Source organism: Natator depressus, chromosome 7 (assembly GCF_965152275.1).
Source record: "Natator depressus isolate rNatDep1 chromosome 7, rNatDep2.hap1, whole genome shotgun sequence".
In the NCBI taxonomy this organism is placed as follows: domain Eukaryota; kingdom Metazoa; phylum Chordata; order Testudines; family Cheloniidae; genus Natator; species Natator depressus.
Window position 1 is genome coordinate 19,619,050 of NC_134240.1, and position 20,566 is coordinate 19,639,615.

At 44.5% G+C, this 20,566-nt stretch overlaps 1 protein-coding gene across 1 annotated transcript in view; it reads right to left on the reverse strand.

Moving 5' to 3' along the window:
• Positions 1-820: 820 nt before the first annotated feature.
• The window catches only part of C7H3orf20 (chromosome 7 C3orf20 homolog), a 47,907-nt gene continuing 28,161 nt past the window's right edge, over positions 821-20,566 (reverse strand). Inside the window, exons 13-15 of the mRNA XM_074959685.1 lie at positions 15,799-15,941; positions 3,766-3,891; positions 821-967 (exon numbers count right to left, since the gene is read on the reverse strand). Of these exons, the coding sequence (XP_074815786.1) occupies positions 841-967; positions 3,766-3,891; positions 15,799-15,941 (396 nt within the window). The 3' untranslated portion in view covers positions 821-840. The remainder of the gene's footprint in view (positions 968-3,765; positions 3,892-15,798; positions 15,942-20,566) is intronic.

A 20,566-nucleotide genomic window follows, 5' to 3' on the forward strand; every position in this document is an offset into this window, starting at 1 on the left:
CAGGGGGTGGGTGGCAGCTTTAATTCTGACCAGAGCACCACATGGCAGGAGCCCACTGGTTGGGGTTGCCTGGAGATGCACTGAAGTATCTTTGCCAATATGCCTTCATCCTGACCTGTATCAGTTCTTTTCCAATTGTGGGGTCACCCCCACAGCTCTGTCAAAATCCCTCTATCCCGACCTGCTTTATTCCTATTTATTTTGGAGAGCCCCCTTCTCACAACTCTGCCAGGGCACCTCAGTACTGCTTGCCAGCATCTCTTGTTTATCCCAGTCCTGGGCCACTCCAGTCATATAGAACTGAGTGTACTATCATACTGGTTGCCAGAGTATTACCTAAACAGGCTGTTATCCTCCCTTTTCTGCTTCTTGCACCTTTATGGCAAGCCCTCGAAAATGCAGATACTCCAACAAGCTTACCGCAGAGATTCCTCTATGTTCCTGGCTCACCTGGACTTGTTCAGTGTTAGCTTATTCCCCTACCTCCATTGCAAAGACATTCTAGGATGTCTTTGGACACTTGTTAAAGCAGACACTTAGTTCACATGAATCCTCAATGATTTGGTTTCTCTCTGGTTCTTCTGTCGAGCTGGAATTCTCCAGGCATTGTGCAATCACTGGGGTCAGTGTACATGGGGAGGAACCTTCTTTAAGTGAGGAAAACAAGACCAAGCAAACCAAGAAGCATTTGCTGACTGCAATTTTATATTGAGATTTTAAAAGTAAATATTTCCTGTTACTAACAATCAAAATATAACAGATTGGACAAAATGGCAGAGTAGGTTTAGAAAGATGTAGCTATGGACAGGTATCTCTGTGTGAAGTAGATGCCTGGGGTGTCTATTTTCTAGCCTCACTGGTTCTTCTGTTGTCTTTTGCTTGTGCTATTTGAGGTTTTAGGTTTTTCTTCTGCTTCTGCTGCTGCTGCATTGAAAAGATGCACTTCATGGCTGTCAAAGTCTTTAATCTAGTAAGGAAAATACAGAGAGGGTAAAGGGGGTTGAGTTGTCTTGTAGTTTGAGGGAAGGTATCTATAAATCAGATCCTAAATATTTCATATGGGAAAAATAAAGCCGTGTTAGGAAAAGCACAGTTCAGCAATATAAAGATATGATACCTATTAAAACAGCCTCCTTAGAAATGGGCTAACTCATTTAAATGCCCAAGACAGTCCTAATTATGTCTTATTTGACCTGACCCCACACTCCTACTCCACCCATTGGGGTTCTGATTAGAAAACAGGAGAGGACTAGATTAGTCTTAACTGTGGGGGTTGGAGCAAAGTGCAACAAACCAAACCAAAGCAGCAACATAAGGTTGAATTTAGCTCTCTGTTACACCAGAGAAACTCCTGTCAAATCAATTAGTCCCAACTGAGGAGAAGGACATTAGCGTGAACTAGGGATATGTAAATATGAGCCCACAGCATCCACATGGGGGAGTTACAGTGCAGCATTTTGGTGCATGCTGCTATTCACACCCTCACAGTCCAAACTGCAGGGCAGTGTAGACATGCCCTTAGAGCAGAATTCAGCCTCTATCTAAGGTCTCATTTTAGGCTTTGATAGGTTCTTTGGGCTACATTCTGTCCTTATGTATATTCATGGGCAGATTCCCATTGTGTCCAGTGGGAGATTCACAGACATATGTCAGAGTGGAATCTGACCCACAGAAATTTAGAGTTGGGAGTGGCCTACTGTGTGATAATATTCACCTGTCCATCCAGAACCATTTTCTGGAGTGTACAGTCAATTGCTTTGTCTAGGCTAGTTCTAAACAACTTGAGGGATGGAGTTTCTATCCCAGGCATATTATCCTACAGTCTGAGACCTCACTGTGAAGATACTTTTACTAATAATCACCCTACATATTATTTTTTCAGTTTCCTCCCACTGCTCCTCGTTAAATCCTATGGGCCACTCTAAACAATTTCTCGCCCTTACCAAGGATTATGATGATTGCAAAAAGTTCTACATATTTAGGGTGCCTAAAAGTTTAGACAGCACTCCTCTAAAACTTGAACTCTACAGATGAGGGGGATGTTTCTCTAGACACATCACTTAACTTATTAGAGGCTTCAGAGGCACAAAATCAGATTCCCTTCTCCCCCTTATTGTGGAAGTACTAAAAACTGTGTCATTAATTTAAAAAGAATTAATTTGCAAGTGGCTTTCCACAAGACAATGCTATTTTACTCCTTTTAGAAAAGCATGTTTTTAAATTCCCCGGGAGTGAATGTCCAGTCTGTTGGTCAGTCCTGTTTTAATACTGACTACAGTAACTTGACTGATGTAATCAGTACTGACTCATCAGAACAAGAAAATCTAAGAGTCCAACATCTAAGAGGTGATGTCCTGGTCAGCTGAAGTACAGGATCAAGGGGCCTCCCCCACTTATGCGTAGGCTCTCCTCACCCACCCATAGCTCGGTAAATGCATCTCAGCATCATGGCACATAGCCCCACATATCCCCTGTTGCAATCTTCAGAACTCTACACCAGTCTGCCAGCGTGCCTCACACCTGACCTGTTTTACCCCTTGTTAACTCCACTGCTGGGCTTCTCCTAAGCAGAACACATATCATTTATGCTAAATGCTGAGGCAGTTGAGTGATGGACAGGTATGGAAATTATGTTGAGACCTCAAATAAAACAAATTTTGGGTTGACTTGAATTTGGGCAATCGTAGTTATGGAAGCCACTGATGGAAAATTAATTTGGAACACCAAGATAGCTTGTCGGAGCATTCAGCACCTTTGAAATAGTGGGAAAAACTTCATCAGCCATAACTGATCCCCACATCCACCCTGTCATCAGTATCAGCCATCACAATTCTAGGGTGCACATCATCATAGTATCTGAGATAATTCACTGGCCTAATGCACGAGATAATGTCTCACTCCACTGGTTAGTTCTAGTGATTATGGAACCTCCTACTATTTCACAACTAGAAGGGTTCTCCTTTAGGTAACATGGTTGAAGCCCATGTTTAGGTGCTGAAAGTACCATGAAATCAATGAACCCAGTTCTTCATGCAACGCAGCCCCATTTACTTCAATGAGAGCAAGTGAGGGCTTAACTGAGCCCAGTGGCAGAATACAGCTCTGTCCTTCCAAAACTCTCATATGTATATGATGCCTCTCACAAGCAAATCTTCTACTGACTTGAGCTCAGTTCCATGGTCACTGTGCTAAAGTCAGCAGCTACCAAGAGGTATCACACGGTGGCATGAGATCCAAATGGAATCAGTGGGTGAAGGGTGAGGCAGAGGAGAGACCCCCATCTAGTCCCTCCTCACTCCAAACAAGGAGTGTTTAAAAGTTCCTCTTCACTAACATAGGGGTGCAGGCACAAAAACAAATGGCATGTTTTCCTGAGGATCTCTGTGCATCACCACATTCCCTACAGCACTTTTAAGGAAAGGTCAGATTACACAGAGTCACCTTTTCCATTAAACTCGCCACTCCCGCTGCAGCAAGTTGTGGAGGGAGAGAAATGGCATCCTAAGCTAAAAAGACACCAATCCTTTCCTTAGCTTCTCTCTGCACCAATTTTAAAAAAAGATGTCGTTTACAATCAGGGTTAGAGAGGAGCTAGCAGAAAGCCCAGGAGGCCTGCAAAATAAGTCACTCCCATGCTTCTTCTTTCTCTAAAGACCAAACCCTTGATTTAAAAAAAGTCTTTAACTGAGGGCAGCTAATAGGGAACACCTGCAGACGTTTCAGCTAATTCCTGGCTTTTTCAGGGGCAGCCTTCCCTGGACTTACATCTTTAGCTTTGAGCGGGGAGTATCTTCCCCCTTGGGCACTAAAGAAGGCTCTTCACTAGTTGTCTCCACTGAATCTTGTTGGCTATTCAATTTGTCCTGGTCAGGGTCCTCCACAGGGATAGAACTGCAAAGACAAAAAGAATTGCATTCGGTAATGCCAACTAGCATTTCAAGAGCATCTGTTCAGCATTGCCAGTGGAGAGCCAGAACCACATGTCCAGACCTGAACACAGGAAGTCTAGGGCAAAGCCAGGAGCAGAATCCATAGTCTGCTGCCTTGACCACAAGATCATCATCTTACATCCTGAAGAATGAGTTTTTATAACTCTTATTACCTAAGCCTAAACAGCCACTAAATATTGGATCTAAAATTATCTAGCCCTTTTCTGAATTCCATCAATAGCCAAATGGAGAAGGGCAACATGATCTGGTAGACAGAACACTGGACTGGGAGTCAGGAGAGCTGAATTTTATTCCCAGCTCTACCACTGACTAGCTGTGTGATCTCGGGCAAGTCACGTCACCTCTCTCTGACCCTGTTTCCCATCCTACCCTTTGTCTGTCTTGTGTATTTGAACTGTAAGCAATTTGGGACAGGGATTATGTCTTACTCTGTGTTTGTACAGCACCTACCACAATGGGACCTTGATCTCAGTTGGGGCCTGCAGATGCTACTGTAATATAAATGGTAGCAGTAAAATTCAGAGTTAGTGTGTCCACATACACACCATTTACTCCAGCATTGTTCTTGTTGCACCCAGTTACACCAGTTCTGAATCTTGCCCACTCTCTATCTGGTTTCTATAAAAGTGAGGGAGATTAAATCCCTGCCAATTTGTTAAACAAAACTGGGCTTCACCATGGAAAATGGCAAAAATTTTCTGCGTGGAATCAAAAGGGAGAAAAGAAAGCTTTTGCCCAAGTTGATATGTTGCCTTGTTCCCAGTGAAGCAACATATTCACTGGTGGAAATGATCCAAAGTTTGTCCTGAATGCTCACAGAGCTGTGAGTGGAATCATGCCTCAGAATAAGCGAATGGTCTTTAAATGCGACATTATTTAAAATGAAAACAAACACACTGTTCCTCATAACCGCTCCTTGCAAGCTGGAACTAAAACCTTACCACCCATTTCGAATTCCCCCTAGATGCTCACAGTGGCTTGTGTGAGAGACACCATCGTTCTGTGGATAGTGCACACAGTGCCTGAAGATTTGGGTCTTATTCCCAGCTGTGCCACTATCTCACCGTATTAGCAAAGGTAAACCTCTCTGAACACCTGTAAAATGGAGACAATTATGTTTATTCATCCTTGTAAATCACTTTCAGATCTGTGCTGATAAGGAGGTCTGCTTATAAGTGCTAGACTTTAGTTCATTTTTGCAGTGTGACTCATGAGAACTAAGCCAGGGCCAGTAGTTTGTGGTCCTAGGGTTACTGTGGTGGTGTGATAGATTTTAGGACTGGGTAGCTGGCACTGTTTATAGAAAAGAGAGCATGGGGGGTGGGGGGGAAATCGCATGTAAGAATCAAAGAGAACAAAATGAGACAAAAGTCAAGTTTGGGGCTCATTAAGCTTAACAATTTCCCTTTAAAATGCATTTTTCCTAACTACTTCTTTATACCCTTGCTAGCCCCCAGATAAAGCACACAGCTTTACAAGAAACCGAATTTCCAGAGGGCTGCTAAAGGGTGAAGTGAATAGTGAAACTTCATTACACTAAATGGGGCTGATAGCTTTTGTGTAATGAAGTGATGAGCAGAGTCCATTATGAAATACACCTGTGATCGCATTCTCTTGTTAAGGGAGAATGCATACCTGCAATTCCCTTCTAATAGGTTCTTACTTTGCGTCGTTTATTTTTTCCTAGCTAAATTAATTCATAAGCCTGATTACTCACAATCCCAGCAGGTTCCTGATGTACAGTTTAGCACTAGTACTTGAAACAGACCATCTGGATCATAGGCATCAAACTTTGCTCAAGTAAAGACTGCACTGACAACTCCTCGTAGGCAGCACCCTGTATCAGCAATTAGGCTGGCTGCGTTACAGGACTTCACGGGTCTTAGCTCTGTTGTCCATGATCTGGACACTCGCTGTAGCTTACCCAAACCATTTGTAGCTAAACACAAACCATTAAAAAATTGTATGCTATGGTAAATATGGACAGTCACAGACCCATGCACACGTGAACCCTCTTTATAGGGTGAAATCATCAGGAATTTTAAATGGGTGCATAAGGGCCTAAAACAGTGGAAGTGATGTGTTTCTATTGGCTTGGGGAGGGAAGGGGAGCAAAGCAGCAGAGAACCTATCTGGGAAACAGTACACCCACTCTGCATGCTGGGAAAGTGATAGCCATGCTGTCTCCTTCCAGGGAAATGGAGCGGGGAGAAATGAATGAGAAACGGCCATGAATGAGAAATGGCCACGTGGTCCAAAGACAATATGGATCTACCTTATGGAGGGGACAGATGAGAACTGCACCCATGCCTATGTAGAGTATAATCTTCACAGGGCAGGACATTTAGTCATTTGCCTCTCTAAAGTATCACGCACTCAGTATTAGACTCCCATAGCCTAACACCCAGCACTAGCCATCAGCAAGCTGGCTGGACACGTATACCAGGCCCTATGATCGACATTGGGATGGGGATCCATCCCTTCAGCCCTGCTGTGCTTTAGCACATTTTCATGCTACTCCTTTAACTGGGGTTTGCTCACTTTTTCAGGATAGGGCTCACAGAGAAGTAATTTTTTATCCCCACAGAAGACTTACATGGCAGGCAGAGGTCTCATCCAGCTATAAGTAGATGTCTGCACACTATAATGCATTGAAATAAGTCAGGGCTTTCATTCTACTTTGCCACAAGAGGAGTTTTGCTATACCCAAGGTCACTGTGACCCATCTAGCTGAGGTTTTTCTAAGGCACCTTCCACTGTGGTATCATCTGAGCATGTATATAGACAGATTCTGGTGTATGGGGCAAGAGAGAGGGACTGCAGAGTTGCAACTGAAATTGATGAGGAAAACATGTCAAAGGAGACTCTGTACCACATCTGGAGAGCTAGACGCTAGCAAAGAGCCCTCAGTATATAACATCATATCAATGGCCTCAGCTATATAATACAATGGCAGTGCCAAGGGAGGCACATTCATTGAGAGGTGTCCCAATCAGCCTGCTTTATGAGATCCCTGGGAGGAAGATATTGAAAGTTTAGTCCCATTTTTCAGTGACCTGATATAGTTATCACATGCTGTTTTGCAGGATAGATTGTGGAAAATCACAGCTTGATGGAGGATCTCTGACATTAAGGGTGGAAATGCTTTGGGCTTTATTTTTCACTACTTGCCTCATTTTATCTTGGATTGTTCCTGATAAAACAAAATGAGATTTCTCGTTGAAGTATCCATAAAGGGACTTGCAGCTCAAGCAACAGAAATTGCTGCTATCCAAGGAGAGCCAGCCGTCCACAGGTGAGACCATGCCTTGGAGCTGCTGCCCTTTCCAATCAAGAGGTAACAGCTTCAATTTCCAGTGCTCCAGCTGCCGTGGCCTGTTATTTAGATACTGATAGTATCTTGTGCGTAATGTAATGAGATGCTTAGCCATGGTGATTCCTGTCAACGTGGGCACGGTTAAACTGAGTCCCAGGTTGGGGAAAATGTATTCACATAGGCTTTAGGGTTTTGTTGTTGTCTTCCTGTGCAACATGGGTGTAGGTGGGTATACGTCATGGATACCACCATAGAATAAAACCTTTAATTTCCCAGAAGAGCAATATTTTGTATTGCAACGGGCAGGTTTTTCATTATTCTTGTCAGAATTTTTATTAACATTAGTACTGGGTCTTTCCAACTAACTGCACCAACTGTGTCAATGATCATATTGTGTGCGAGGGTGACTGTACCTCAGGAGACTTATGGGGATATTGCAAAAAGGAGGCTGATGGATCAGCAAGTCTGATACACATTTTAAATGGTCAGCTGTAACCCTGCTTTCAGAGCAGTGGGCAGAGGCTGCCCATTTGGCTCAGACAGGCACATTCTATATGACCTGTTTATTACCAATGCCAGAGTGTGGGGAGCAATTAGCAGTCTTTTACATCTTCTTTTTCTGTTTCTTCTAACAATGTCCACATTATTCAGAAGTTGGAGGCACTGTGATTGAGAGGCGAAGACAAAGGACTGGGAGACAGGAGATCTAGGCTTTGTTCACAGATTTGCCCCTGACTGGGCTTGGGAAAGTCACTTGATAATAGAACTGGTTGGAACTATTGGAGGAGGTTGGAGCAGAACTGTTTCAGTTCTGCTGAAAATTTTGACTTTTTGGCCAAAAATCAAAAACCAAAATCTTTCAGATGGAAAATGAAATATTCAGTGTGGAAATGCAGGGGCTGTGCCTCATGAGAGTTACAGTTTGGGTGTCCCATGCTCCCATTCTCCTCTATAGGCCAGGCTCCCTGATCCGACTACATTTCTCATGATGAATCACACCCTTTGCTCGAGGGAAGGCAGTACATCAGGTAAGGCCCATGGCCACAGTTCATCACAGAAGATGAAGTTTAGCTGAAGAGCCCAGCCCAGGGAGGAGAATGGGGACATGTTGCAACTAAACTCCATTCAGTTTTCAGCCAAAAACAACACACTTTTCAGTTTTGGGGTACCTGTTTGATGAAAAAAATCAAACATTTCCAGAGAAAGGTGACACTTCACCAAAAGGTTCATTCTGTCAAAAAACAAATTTTCCATCGAAAAACAGTTTTGACAGAATATTTTTGGCCAACCGTACTAAATCTCTTTACACTGCAATTTCCCTGAAGAATGGAGATGACACTTTCTCAGTGGAGTAAAGTGCTTTGAAAGCCATGAATGAAAAGCATCCTATAAAGTGCTATAAAGCTGAGGAAATCCTTCATGCCAGCATGGACTCTTGCCATCTGGTATTTGCCTGAGCAAGAAATTGCTCTGTGGTTGCATACTATGGGAGAGGATTTCCTGTGGTTTTAAGCACTAAGATCAGTCAGAACTCAAGTTCTCTAAAAACCTGGATTCAGTTTTCAGTGGGCTGTGCTTTTCAGGGAATATTCCCACAAAATTAATGCTTGAAGTAACATCATTCTCAGGATTCTCCTGTATGGTGCTTTGAAAGTTTCCTCCAGAACACTGAAGAATGGAAGCAACAGTAAAGAAATGCAATACGAAAATGAATGTCAGAAGAAAAGAAAAGCTGGGATCAAATCAACATTGGCTTTATCCAAGAGCCTTTACAAAGCAGAAGTTGTTTTGGTTTGATTTTGGGGGATGTCAGAAAGTTGGGGAATGTATATGGAGGGCTATTCGAACTTCCAGCAACAGGAATAAAGCTCCAAATGACCCACCTATGGACATGGTTTGCAGTCGGTCTTCTTTGTTCCCTCCATTACTTGCTTTAATTTGAAAGCATTTTAACTATTAGCAAGGTTCCAGCCTGTGTCACTGCACTCAATTATTCACAGCAATGGACAGAGACATTGACGGACTGCACAAGCATTAATGCAGTTTAGGAATGGGGGCGGCTGGCTCTTTGATAATTTATTACAGCCGATTATGCAGACCAGCAGAAACTCAGGGACTTTACTTACGATAAATGTGCAATGCATAATCCATCACTACCTGAAACATTAACTGGATAACCCAGTTCCTTAGTCTCTGTGGGTTTTAAGGCACCTGTGGTTGCCCGAGACACAGTCTTGTATTGTTTTCTGCATGCCCTGTCCTGGGATAAATTTCACTGTAGGTGCATTCAATGCAATAGTAACACTATTGCAATATTATTAGTGCTAATAAAAACTAATAGGAATAGCACTGAGAAACAGCAGGGACCTCAGACTCTTAAAGCAGCTGAGCAAATCTTATGACTTCTGCATATTTTGCTGCTGTCATGCTGAGCCTTTAAAATAATTACTACTAAATGGCCAGTACTCTAGGAAGCGCGAGTCTGTCTTAGATTGTCTATTTGTCTTATGACAACACCATGATGTATTCACCTTCTTCTTACTCCCACTCTCTGACTTGTTTCAACAAGACAAATATTGATCGCTTGCTATGACTTCTTAGGAATCCAAGCGGGTGGGGTGGGATATGGACCTGTCTTTAAACGTTTCATAAACAGTTCCACTACCTTTGACCTTTCCTGAAAACTCAGTGCCAGAGATTTGTCTCACTGTCCTTCAGACTGATAGGTTTTCCTTTTTTTTGCCACTTTCTAGCATTCCTTTTCTATGTTGAATGCATCCTATTACACAAGCCTTTGGCTTATTTTCCTGCCCACGCCCCAGGCAGTTCACAATGGCACGCCCAGAAGAGAACACAGCTGTGGTGCTTTCCTGTTACTGGCTGAACTTGGTAGCACGGTTCTGTTTTCTTGTTTGTTTTGTAAAAACACACCACCACTGACCTGTGTTAAATCCTTGGGAGACTCCAGCCATTGACTGCAGCCCTTGTTCTTGTCTTGTCTATGACAAGCCATGTTCTAATTATTGGGTTCATGTAAAACTTGATGGCCCTGACCTCTCCCCTTCTGCATGGTCCCACATCTCCAATTACTCTCCCACTACCAAGTCAACTTCAGCACAACTGGAACTGAACTCCTCCACTGTCTCCTTTCTCCATCACCAGATGTGCCATCTTCCATCCCATTACCCATGTTTGGAAGGGCACTGCTATCAGATTTAGCCCTGTTCATATCACTCGCACCTCTAGGCTGTCACCAAACCCTATTTGTTCTTCCACCACAGCATCTAGCCAATCTGTGCTTTCTTCTCCAGTCTGACAGCTAAAAGACTCGCCATTGGCTGAGCCCTCTTCCCTGTCTCACCTGCGTCTGCTGTAGTCTCTACACCATGCTGCAGGTCAGGAGTCCACAGCTGAGGCAGGAGGGAAAATTTTGGCTTACATTTCTACATTTTCCACACTACAAACTCCTGGCTTCAGACCAGCAGAAGAGAAGGTGGAAGCCCTTAGGAACAAACAGTTGATCCTCACTCTCGTTTTTGTGAGCCAATCTATTTATGACCATGGGAGAGGTTGGGTGAGGAGGAGCCACATTCCACCTCACTCTCCCACCCGTCCTTCCTCCCCATTCGTCACATTCTGCAGGGAGAATGAATGCTTGCAGCCACGATGCAATGTTTCTCTGCTTCCTCCCTTATCTCAGCCTCATCCGTCAGTCCGAGTGTAAGATCACGGACAAGCCCCGGTGACGTAAAATGGCTTCCTGATTCCTACAGCTCTGCCGTCCCCATCGCACGGAGACATCTTGTTATCAGCATGCTACCGCCCCACTCCAAGGGGATGCAGTGCTGCAACATGGGACTGTCTGGGGCTCTTTAGTGTTCTGCCCTGGGGCTGTGTGAAACACGGTATGGTCTGAAATACAGCAAACATCGCTACTGCGGGTCACTCAGATATACCTGAGTCTTGTGCCATCATTGTGCCTTCTGCACAGACAACCCCCCGCCCCAGATATCTGAGCCTCATTGCACTTGGTTAGTGCCTGGCTGTGACTGAAAAGTCCATCCAGATGAGGTTCCTCTACCATCTTTTTAATGCAATTTAATCTATCCTGTGCCTTTATTTTAAGACTATCGGGCTGGCCCCCCATTTCCCTCCACAGTGCGCACAGCCTCACATGTAAGCTCTCAAATCCATTCCAAATGCCAAGGGCTGGGAACACACTCAGACCCGGAGGACAAATGGGGCGAAATCTACCCCAGGTTTAGGCCCGTTGACATGAATGGACATGGAGCAGGGATGGATTTGGACCCGAGCGCTTTGTGTTACTCTTGACTGACCATCACCCCCACCCCCAAGTCATACAGCCAAGCAGCACTGAGCTCTCCTCCTTTAGAGAGGGGGTTTGCAGAATGTGCATGCTTTGGGTCAGCAGCTTTCCTCACGGCTCTGAGAATGCATTTTATTAAACCTTTATACACAAACACACAGTGAGAATCGCTGTGAAAGTATGATGGTCCCCAGACAAAACTTGATAACTTGCTCTGTCTGCCTTGAGGTCATGCAAAGTAGTGCCACTTTGTGGTGACTCCTACTACATGTAAGCAGCCTGGAAAATGTCTATGGTCCTGGGTTTAAAAGGACTGATCAGTTTAGCCCTATACAATATAGAACAGAGGTCTCAAACTTAGTTTACCTTAGGGCCAGTGCCAGTCCTCAAATCCTCCCAGCGGGCCAATAATGTCACTTCGCTCCCTTGGCCTCACACAGTCCTGGCTGACTCTGCCCGGCGACTAGTGACGCTGCCTCCATGGCTGACTCTGCCCAGCGACTAGTTATGATACCTCTGTCCCTCTCCCCCAGCCGATGGGAGCTGCGGCGGGGGGAAGGGGGAGCAGCACCTGCAGCAGACAGAGCCAGCAGCGTGGCTGCATGGGTCTCTCGTCCGGGGGGAGGGGCATGCAAATCTCTCCTGCCCGCTCCCCTCCTGCCCCTCCTCCCCCCAGCTGGCAGCCATGGGGGCCAGATGAAATAACTTTTTTAAAAGTTTCCATGGGCTGCAGTACGGAGGTTCTTGTGCCACAAATGGCCCACGGGCTGAGACTTTGAGACCCCAATATAGAACCTGCAGGATTTTCTATGTTATATTCACAGTAACATAGGAACTGCCATATCACATCAGACCCAAGGTCCATCTAATCCAATATTATGTCTCTGGTGATGGGCAACATCAGATGGTTTGGAGGAAGGTGCAGGAAACCTCATAGAAAACAGTTATGGAATAACCTGCCCAAAGAGAAAATGTCTTCCTAAACCTGATGTCCTTACTCAGACAAACATCCATTGAAGTCAATGGGAATGTTGCTTGGAGCAAGGACTGAATAAAATATCTGGCCCTCAAATTTTAGTACAGATCAGAAATATAAGATGCCAAGAAAGAAGATGAACAACAAAGAAAGAGAAAGAAAGAGAGTGTGTGCACTGACCTTTTCAGTTTCAAAGGGAACCTGCAGTTACAGAGATTTCAATTACCTTAGTCCTTCAAAGGCATAAAAGCTCCTGCAAGCAAACCACTAGTGCCCAGCAGTGAAAGGGTCAATCACCCTTGCTGTATCAATCTACTACACTCAGTAGACAGGTTCCAGTACACAGTGTAGTCTGTGTTTCCTGTCCAAGAGCAGCAAGATTAAAGTGAAAAAGAAAACAAGTTAACACTGCTCCTGGATATTTTTGCTACCCATATTACAGCTGCATTAAAAATAACTTCGGCCTCCATGAACATGACGGCAGAGAACATTACATACCACAGGAACGAACAGGCATTAGTCAGCGGTGGGGAAGGGTTACTGTAAGAGACTGAAAATGAGTTCATACCCTTCCTATATCATACGTGCAGCTAAGGATTTTCTCATCTGGCCTAATAAACTCCCGACACGCAGCACCAATTAACCCTTTGAATGCGAGATGTGCTCTTTGGGGCACCCGGTTTGGCGTAGTGCAGCGATTGTGGATGGAATCTTGGCATGTACCTCTCATTGCTAGTTTACAGACCAATGCCCGCGGCATGCACAGCATGAGATATCCCCTTAAAGCACTGGAAAGGCGTTTATTTGGAGCTACCCATTCTAAATAACAGCTCATGTTTAATGCTTTTCCTCTGGAATCTGTAAGTGCTTTACAAAGGTGATTCAGCATTATTGTCATCATTTTACACATGGGGATTTTATGGAGCAGACATCTCACCGAAAGTAATTGGGCGCCTAAATCCATTAGCTGCTTTTGAAAAGCTACCTTGTGACTTGCCCAGGGTCACACATTAAGAGGGTGGCAGAGTGGGAACTAGTATTGAGATCTCTGCATTAGCAGTACAGGTCCTATCCATTGGGCCATGATGCCTCCCAGTTCAAGTAGGCTGTTACCTCTTGAATATTGCGTTTATTTGATTCATTTGTATATTTATTTCTTTATTGTAGATTTCATTTATTTTATTTTAGTTATAGCCGAGCTGTGGTTTTGATTTGCCTTGTGCACCTTTTGTGCAGCCATTTAATTGGATTTAGAATGGGATTTTCAAAAGTAGACATGTGCCCACTGTAACCAGAGGTGTGACTGCAGCATGTGTGGACATTCACTTTGGAAGTGAATTAAGATAAACTGAATTAAGGCCACTTTAATTCTGAATAACAGCATCTGTACAAGAACTTAATGCGGTTTGACTAGCCCACTTCAAATTCACACCTTTTGTTGATTTGGATTAACTTTCCTGGTTGTCCCCCTGTAGACAAACCCTGACTCAGGAGCACAAATCTCATTGAAAATCAGATTGATAGCTGCTTGAGTACATAGCCAGGGTCCTAGGCAGGCTTGTGCAGCCTGTGCTGCCCTGGCTTCACTGATATTGTTTGCTAGATCAAAGTGACCTCTGGATTTTTCTATGCCTGTGGGGTGGGAGAAGGGGAGCAGGATTTGCCTCTTAAACCAAAGGGGCTCAGAGTGGGGAAATCCTTCCACGCATCTGGATTGTAGACACTGAAGTCAGGATACTCAATAGCACAACCCAAACCTTTGAGTCAGGTCCCGGAGCTCAGACTCCAGCCTTGCTGTAAAACAGAGAGGAGAAGAGAGTTGATACTGAAGCACCCTCAAAGGCCTGGGCTGTGCTTGAGGGAACTAGGTTCCCATCCTGCCTGTATATCTGGCTTTGAATTAAGTGATAAAACTGCCATTTCCTTGGCATCTAATATGTCATGTAAATTGGGCAAACAAGCACACACCTGATGCAGCTTGCATGTGCCAAGCAGTTCCCTTGGAACCTCCGTGGATCACTAAAACACCATGGCTAGAGCACAGAGGCCAGTGGTGCAGTGAAGTAGATAACTGCCTGCTGGTTACAATTTAAGGGCTACATTTAAAAAATATATATATTCTTCAGTTATTCAGGGGGAAAAACCTGCAAAATGAATGTGAAAATATACGCATAGTAGTAAATGTCTCAAGGTGAGTCCAATAAATGCATCTCCCTACCTAAGAGATACACCCTGAAGTATGGGAGAGTTTAAGGACTTGTCTACACAGGGAATTATTTTGGAATATCTATTCCTGAATAACTCCTTGTGTGGATGCCCTTATTCTGGAATGAGAGTGCCTTATTCCAAATCAGTTTAATTCAGAATTCTTCTGGAATAAGAGCATCCACACATGGAGTTAATACGGAATAATTATTTTGCGTTAAATTCACACCCTACCTTAATGTGAATTAAATTCTCACTGGAGACATGCCCTACCTGTCGTATAGTTCAGCTATGTCTCTGAACTACAAGGGGGATAGATCTCAGTTAAGATATAGCTCCCCGCGGAATAGTGGCGGGCCATTAAAAACTGCAGTTTGACTCCCAGCAGTAACTAAATTGAACAGATTCCCATTCCAAAGATAAGGAAACCCTCAAATACCAGAATAAAGGTGAACACCTCAGTGTGGCAAAATATCTGTGTCTCGATGGCAGGCATAGTTGGCAGGAGTAAGGGGTTGTTGAAATGAAATCTCAGGCAGTCAAGATGGAGATGTTCAGTTGTGGTTAAATCCAATTGGCTTTGAAAAGCTCAACACAAATTTGTAAGGCAGCCCACTGACTTTGTTAACTGAAATGTAACAGCATGGCTACATCTCCTCCACATCCCTCCTAGTACATGCTAGGCCAGATCTTAGGGAGTTGTGTCTGTGCTCTGGGCATGCCCACATAGTAGGGGTGATTGATCAAGCTCTTAGTTATGCCTTTGTCTATCGAGTCACAGTGCTCTGAATTAAGGAGCTCCCGGAAACACGTGAGGGAAGAATATTCCACTTGGTCCTACTTTTTTTCTTCCATTATTTTTTCCGTTCATGCTGTTTATTAACTGGAATGGCCGATAATAACCTTATCAATGCCCCCACGCTCCTTATCACAGCCCCCTCAATTTCGCCTAGTTAGCCAGGTTCATGTCACAAACAGACCTCAGTGTGACATGGGGCCCCCTTCCCAGCATTTCCTGCTTTACCTAAATTTGAAACTCTCTGGCAGGAAGTGACCCATCTTGCAGTCGAGGCGAGCTTGGCTGATCTGTTTCAGCAGGTCCTTCTTGGTGCAGCCATATCCGTTGAAAACACAGCCCCCGAAGAGCAGCTTCCCTCCAGCGTACATCTGTTGACAAACAGGCAGGAAGAAGAAAGAGGAAAAAAAAAATGCTTTACCATAAAAAAAAATAAAACCAAGCGTGAAAGCTTGGGCCAAATGGCTTCCTTTTCCTGTTTTGCACAGGACTCTTAGATGTTTTCACCCAGTGGTTAGGGCCTCTGAGTGCTGCAAACACACTTTCTGCCTTCAGAGCAGTTAACACCATCAGTGCTGACTGGAATTCAACTTACTTTTGGAGTGGAAAAGTATGGGACTGTCCTCCACACTGTGAAAGCCCTTTTGCCGGCAATGTTTCTATGAACCGCTGGACATTAGTGACAACTAGACGCTACACTGTGCTTTAGGAATAGAGTAGGGTAGATTGATCGAGAGCAGGACCGGCTCTAGGCACCAGCAAAGCAAGCACGTGCTTGGGGCGGCACAATTCCAGGGGCGGCATTCCGGCCACCCCCTTTTTTTTTTTTCGCTTGGGGCGGCAAAAAACCTAGAGCCTGCCCTGGATGTGAGTGTAACATACGTATGGCTGCATGAATTCTGGAGCTATTCAAGGTCGTAGAGCTGGGCAGAGTTTGGTGGTTTCCTGGTCAGGAGTTTTTTTGGGGGGAAACATTGTAGGTTCTGATTTGTGGTGGGTTTATACCCAATGAGTTTTGTTTGAGCCAACCTCAAATCTCAAAACATTCCCTCTTCTTCCTCTGGAACAGCTGTTGTAAGCATCACAGAGGCGGAGGAGAGGATGGCTGAGCAATTAATAGACGTGTACATGGGACTAATGTGAAGCTGGTGATGTGAGTGTGTCAATACACGACAACTTTTTTCCATTTGCATGCCTCACTTTACATATAAGTGCTGGCTAGGAATAGAAACAGAAGCATGAACGTTCAAGATGGATGCTGTTTATATGATATCAGGTACCTCCTGGGCCCTGTTTTCTTGAGACCTCAAGTCTAACCTTGCAGATCAGAGGATCAAGGAAGCACTAGAGTTTGTGCAAAAATTAAGGGTTATTTACATTTTCTTTTGATCATTTGTTTCAGTCTGTGTGGGTTTATTAACCCCTTCCCCTGGAATTTAAGGCCAAATGAACCCAAATGCTCAAACTGATACCCACTGGAAACAGCTGTATTTTTCCTGGGTTGGGATGAAAATGCAGCCAGCTGAAAAATAGCAAGATTTTTTAGAAAAACTTTTGCAAAAATTCATCAATTTAACTGGGGAAAAAATCAAAATGTGAATGTTTTCAAGCAGCTCTAGAGCTAGATGAAAAATGGGATGTATTTTTCACAAAAAATATACATGAACATTTCACCCTTTTTAATCAATGACAAGTTAACTCTGAAACGTAACTGTTTCACTGCTGACCATTTTAACTGAAACCTCCAGGTAACCGGGGATTGTGGGTAACCTTTTTAGTAATGGGTACCTCTGCTTACATTGCATGGTCTGATCCCTAGTTAGAAACCATGTGAATCCAGAGCTTCCTGGTTTTTCTACTCTAGCTCAGAAATCAGTCCAAAGCTGGGCACAGATTTGCAACTTTCTGCAAATCTGGGTTCTAAATTCTTGGGTATAAACCCAAGCTGAACCTCTTGAGTCTGCTGAGGTTCATCAGTCTCTACTACAGGGAGTCTTCTGGCCCTCTCTGCCATTTCTTCATGCCACTCCTGTGATGTATATGTGTCAAAAAGGGGTGAAATGGGCCTGTGGAGAATTCCCCCAGGAAGGGGGTGACATAGGTAGTCCTAGAGCACTCCCGTGCAGCCCCCAGCACAAGGGGCTGGCTGAGGGCAGGAAGGGAGAAGGGAGAAGTGCCTAGAATATGGAGTACTTCATTTGTTGTGGAATACAGAACAGCCTAGCAGTGGCTGATGGCAACTACCATCAGTTAGAGCAGCCTTAGGATCTGCTCTAGCTTACATTGGGGGCCAAATCCCTATCCTCAAAGTAGCCTGGAATATCAGAGGTGAAGAGTTATCACAAAGCTACCTTTGCACCCACCTCTCCTGGGCTGAGCCTCCTGCTAGGCACAGCACGGTCCTTCAACTTCCACCTTCTACTTACAGCAGGATACATTCTGCAGCAGCTTTTGGGTTGTTCAGGATTTGCAATGAATAGATATATACCTGATCCATATGAAATATTAATATAGCCTTGACAGCCCTAAAAACTCTGTTCCCTGAGTGGGGCAGTGCAGAAGGAGATGCATTACAATTCAACACTGTGCATTCTATTTTTTCCATGGTGTCATTTGCACATAGAATCATAAGAGAAAGGGACGATTTCAAGCCAAGACTTAATGGAGGAGAAGTGATTCAGTGGAACACAGCCCAGGGGTAGCACAAATGAAGGAGCCACCTTGCTCCAGCTGTAGACCACCGTGGGGAGGAGATCTGGAATGAAGGTGGCAAAGACAGGTGGAGAAGTGAGATGGCAAGTGGATGTGGGGGACAACGGGTGTGGAGACCTGTGGAGTAGAGTGAGTCAGTGGATATGAGATCAGAGCAGCAGGGTGGAGACTGAAGGAGCACAACGATTAGGCAGGGGGAACGGGGTGGGATAGGAAGACATGAGGTCAGAGCAATAGGATGGAGACAGAGAGTAGGTGGATATATGCAGAGTGTGACAAAAGGAGTGGAGTGAATGGGTGGAGGGCCGGGAAAGGGGAGTAGAAGGATGAGAGATCAGGATGGTGGGGCACAGAATGCAGGGAGATATGGAAAGTGCATGATCAATTGTCAGTGGTTGTTACTGGATCACACACTTGCTCTATTTGTACATCTGTGTGAGAAAGAAAAGGGTTGTTTCAAAGCTGAAGCTCACTGATTGCCTCACAAGTTACTCTCTCTTCTGGTCAAAGTGCCGTGTGTGGGCAGCTGGCCTGAGTTCTGAACGCCAGCAGCTCCCTCTGGTGTTATCTGATTAATCTCTCTGAACTGCGAGGAGCAGCAGCAAAGGGTGTAGAAAGGCACTGAAAGCCAGCGCTGGTGTTAGGATTGTTACCAGCACTTTCATATCTTCTCACAAAAGGAAAGCCAGAAGGGCTGCATGTTTAGAAAGCCAAAGACATCAGGCATCTAACTACAGGATCTGGAAAAGGAGCAGGTGTGTCTGAAACCAACGTGCAATATACCCATTTACTTGAAAAACTTTCAAGCTGAATTGCTGTGTTCCTATCCTGCCTACCCACACTTTACAATATTGGGTAGATGTTTCCATGTCCATTTGAACAAAGCTAATATGCCACTCGATGTCTCCTGACATAGTTATAGATACATATCTTGATTTCTCCCATTAGATCTACCCTCTGTGTGAAAGAGGTGGGAGACATAGGGGGGTTGGGAGTTGAAATATCTTCCTTATTGCAGGGTGGCCTTTCTAAATTGGAATCAGTCTCAATGTGCCCAAGTATTTTGCATCTCTGGCTGCCGTATTCATCAACTTCTGGAGCACAGGGGACTGCAGGCACTGAGGGAATGCAGTAGTGTTGAATGAATTAGCTTATTACCTTGAGGCTGGAGCAACTCTGTCTAATTTGGCCTGTCCCCAGTGACCACCTGCAAGCTACAGATGGGTGAACATGCAGCAGCCTGTCTGCTAAAAGGAGCAAGCCAACCAGAGTGATTAATGTCCCCAATGTATGATCTATGTTGGCTGCCCATCAGACCCTGCACAATGTTCAAGAGTCTGTTTCTTAGCTTCTAAGCCCTGGAAAGGGGAAGGACCATGTTATCCCCGGCACCATCTCCTTTTCCACCTTTAAGTGCAACAACTGCGTTCCACAGGAATGTTACGGATGATAGAGTTCAGGTTCACCATCGAAGGAGGCAACAGCAGGGCCTCGTTGTTGGAAGGCTCATAGCAAACAATGTCATTTTCACCAGTTATCAAGTTAAGTCCAACTCTTTGCATCTACAGATCCCGCAGCAAACCTCAGCTAGTTTAGCAGACATTCAATTAACAGCTGTGTTGAAGCAGCCCCAACAACAGTCTGGTAGCTTCAACGGGGGATGGAGGATGAGGACTCCTGGATTCTATTCCTAGCTCATTCCGTGACATTGTGTGTGCTTCTGGCAGAAGGGACTTAGCAGGAAAAACAACTAATAGGAAGGTACTAAGAAAAATAATCAAGATTCCCTACTTAATTTTATATGTTATGGGACAATTCCTAAGCAGGTGTAGCTCCATGTAAACCAAAGGAGGCAATGAAGCTACACCAATGGACACCTGCTGAGGATCTGACCCTATCAATCTATTTACTCATAAGCCCCTTTCAGGGCAATATTTAATTTCCCAGCCCACCTGCAGGCAAAGCAACAGTTCAGTAAAATGACTGCAGCTATTAGACATTTAAAAGTCCCTTCCACTTCTGTGGAGACAGCACGATCTGAGGAGGGTTTGTCGGGTCTTTTGGAGCCACACTCTTATTGTCCAGCAAGGACATTCCTTACAAGTGTGTTGGCTATTCACAAACAAAATGCCAACATACCGTTTGTTCAGGAAGTCTTCAGTGTAAGAATTCTTCTAAGTACGGGATAGTCACAATATGATAATCACACTACAGAATTGGTCACCTAAGTTGCACGGGCCTGTTTCTAGCCCTGACAGACATTTCAAGATGGCCACCTGAGCAC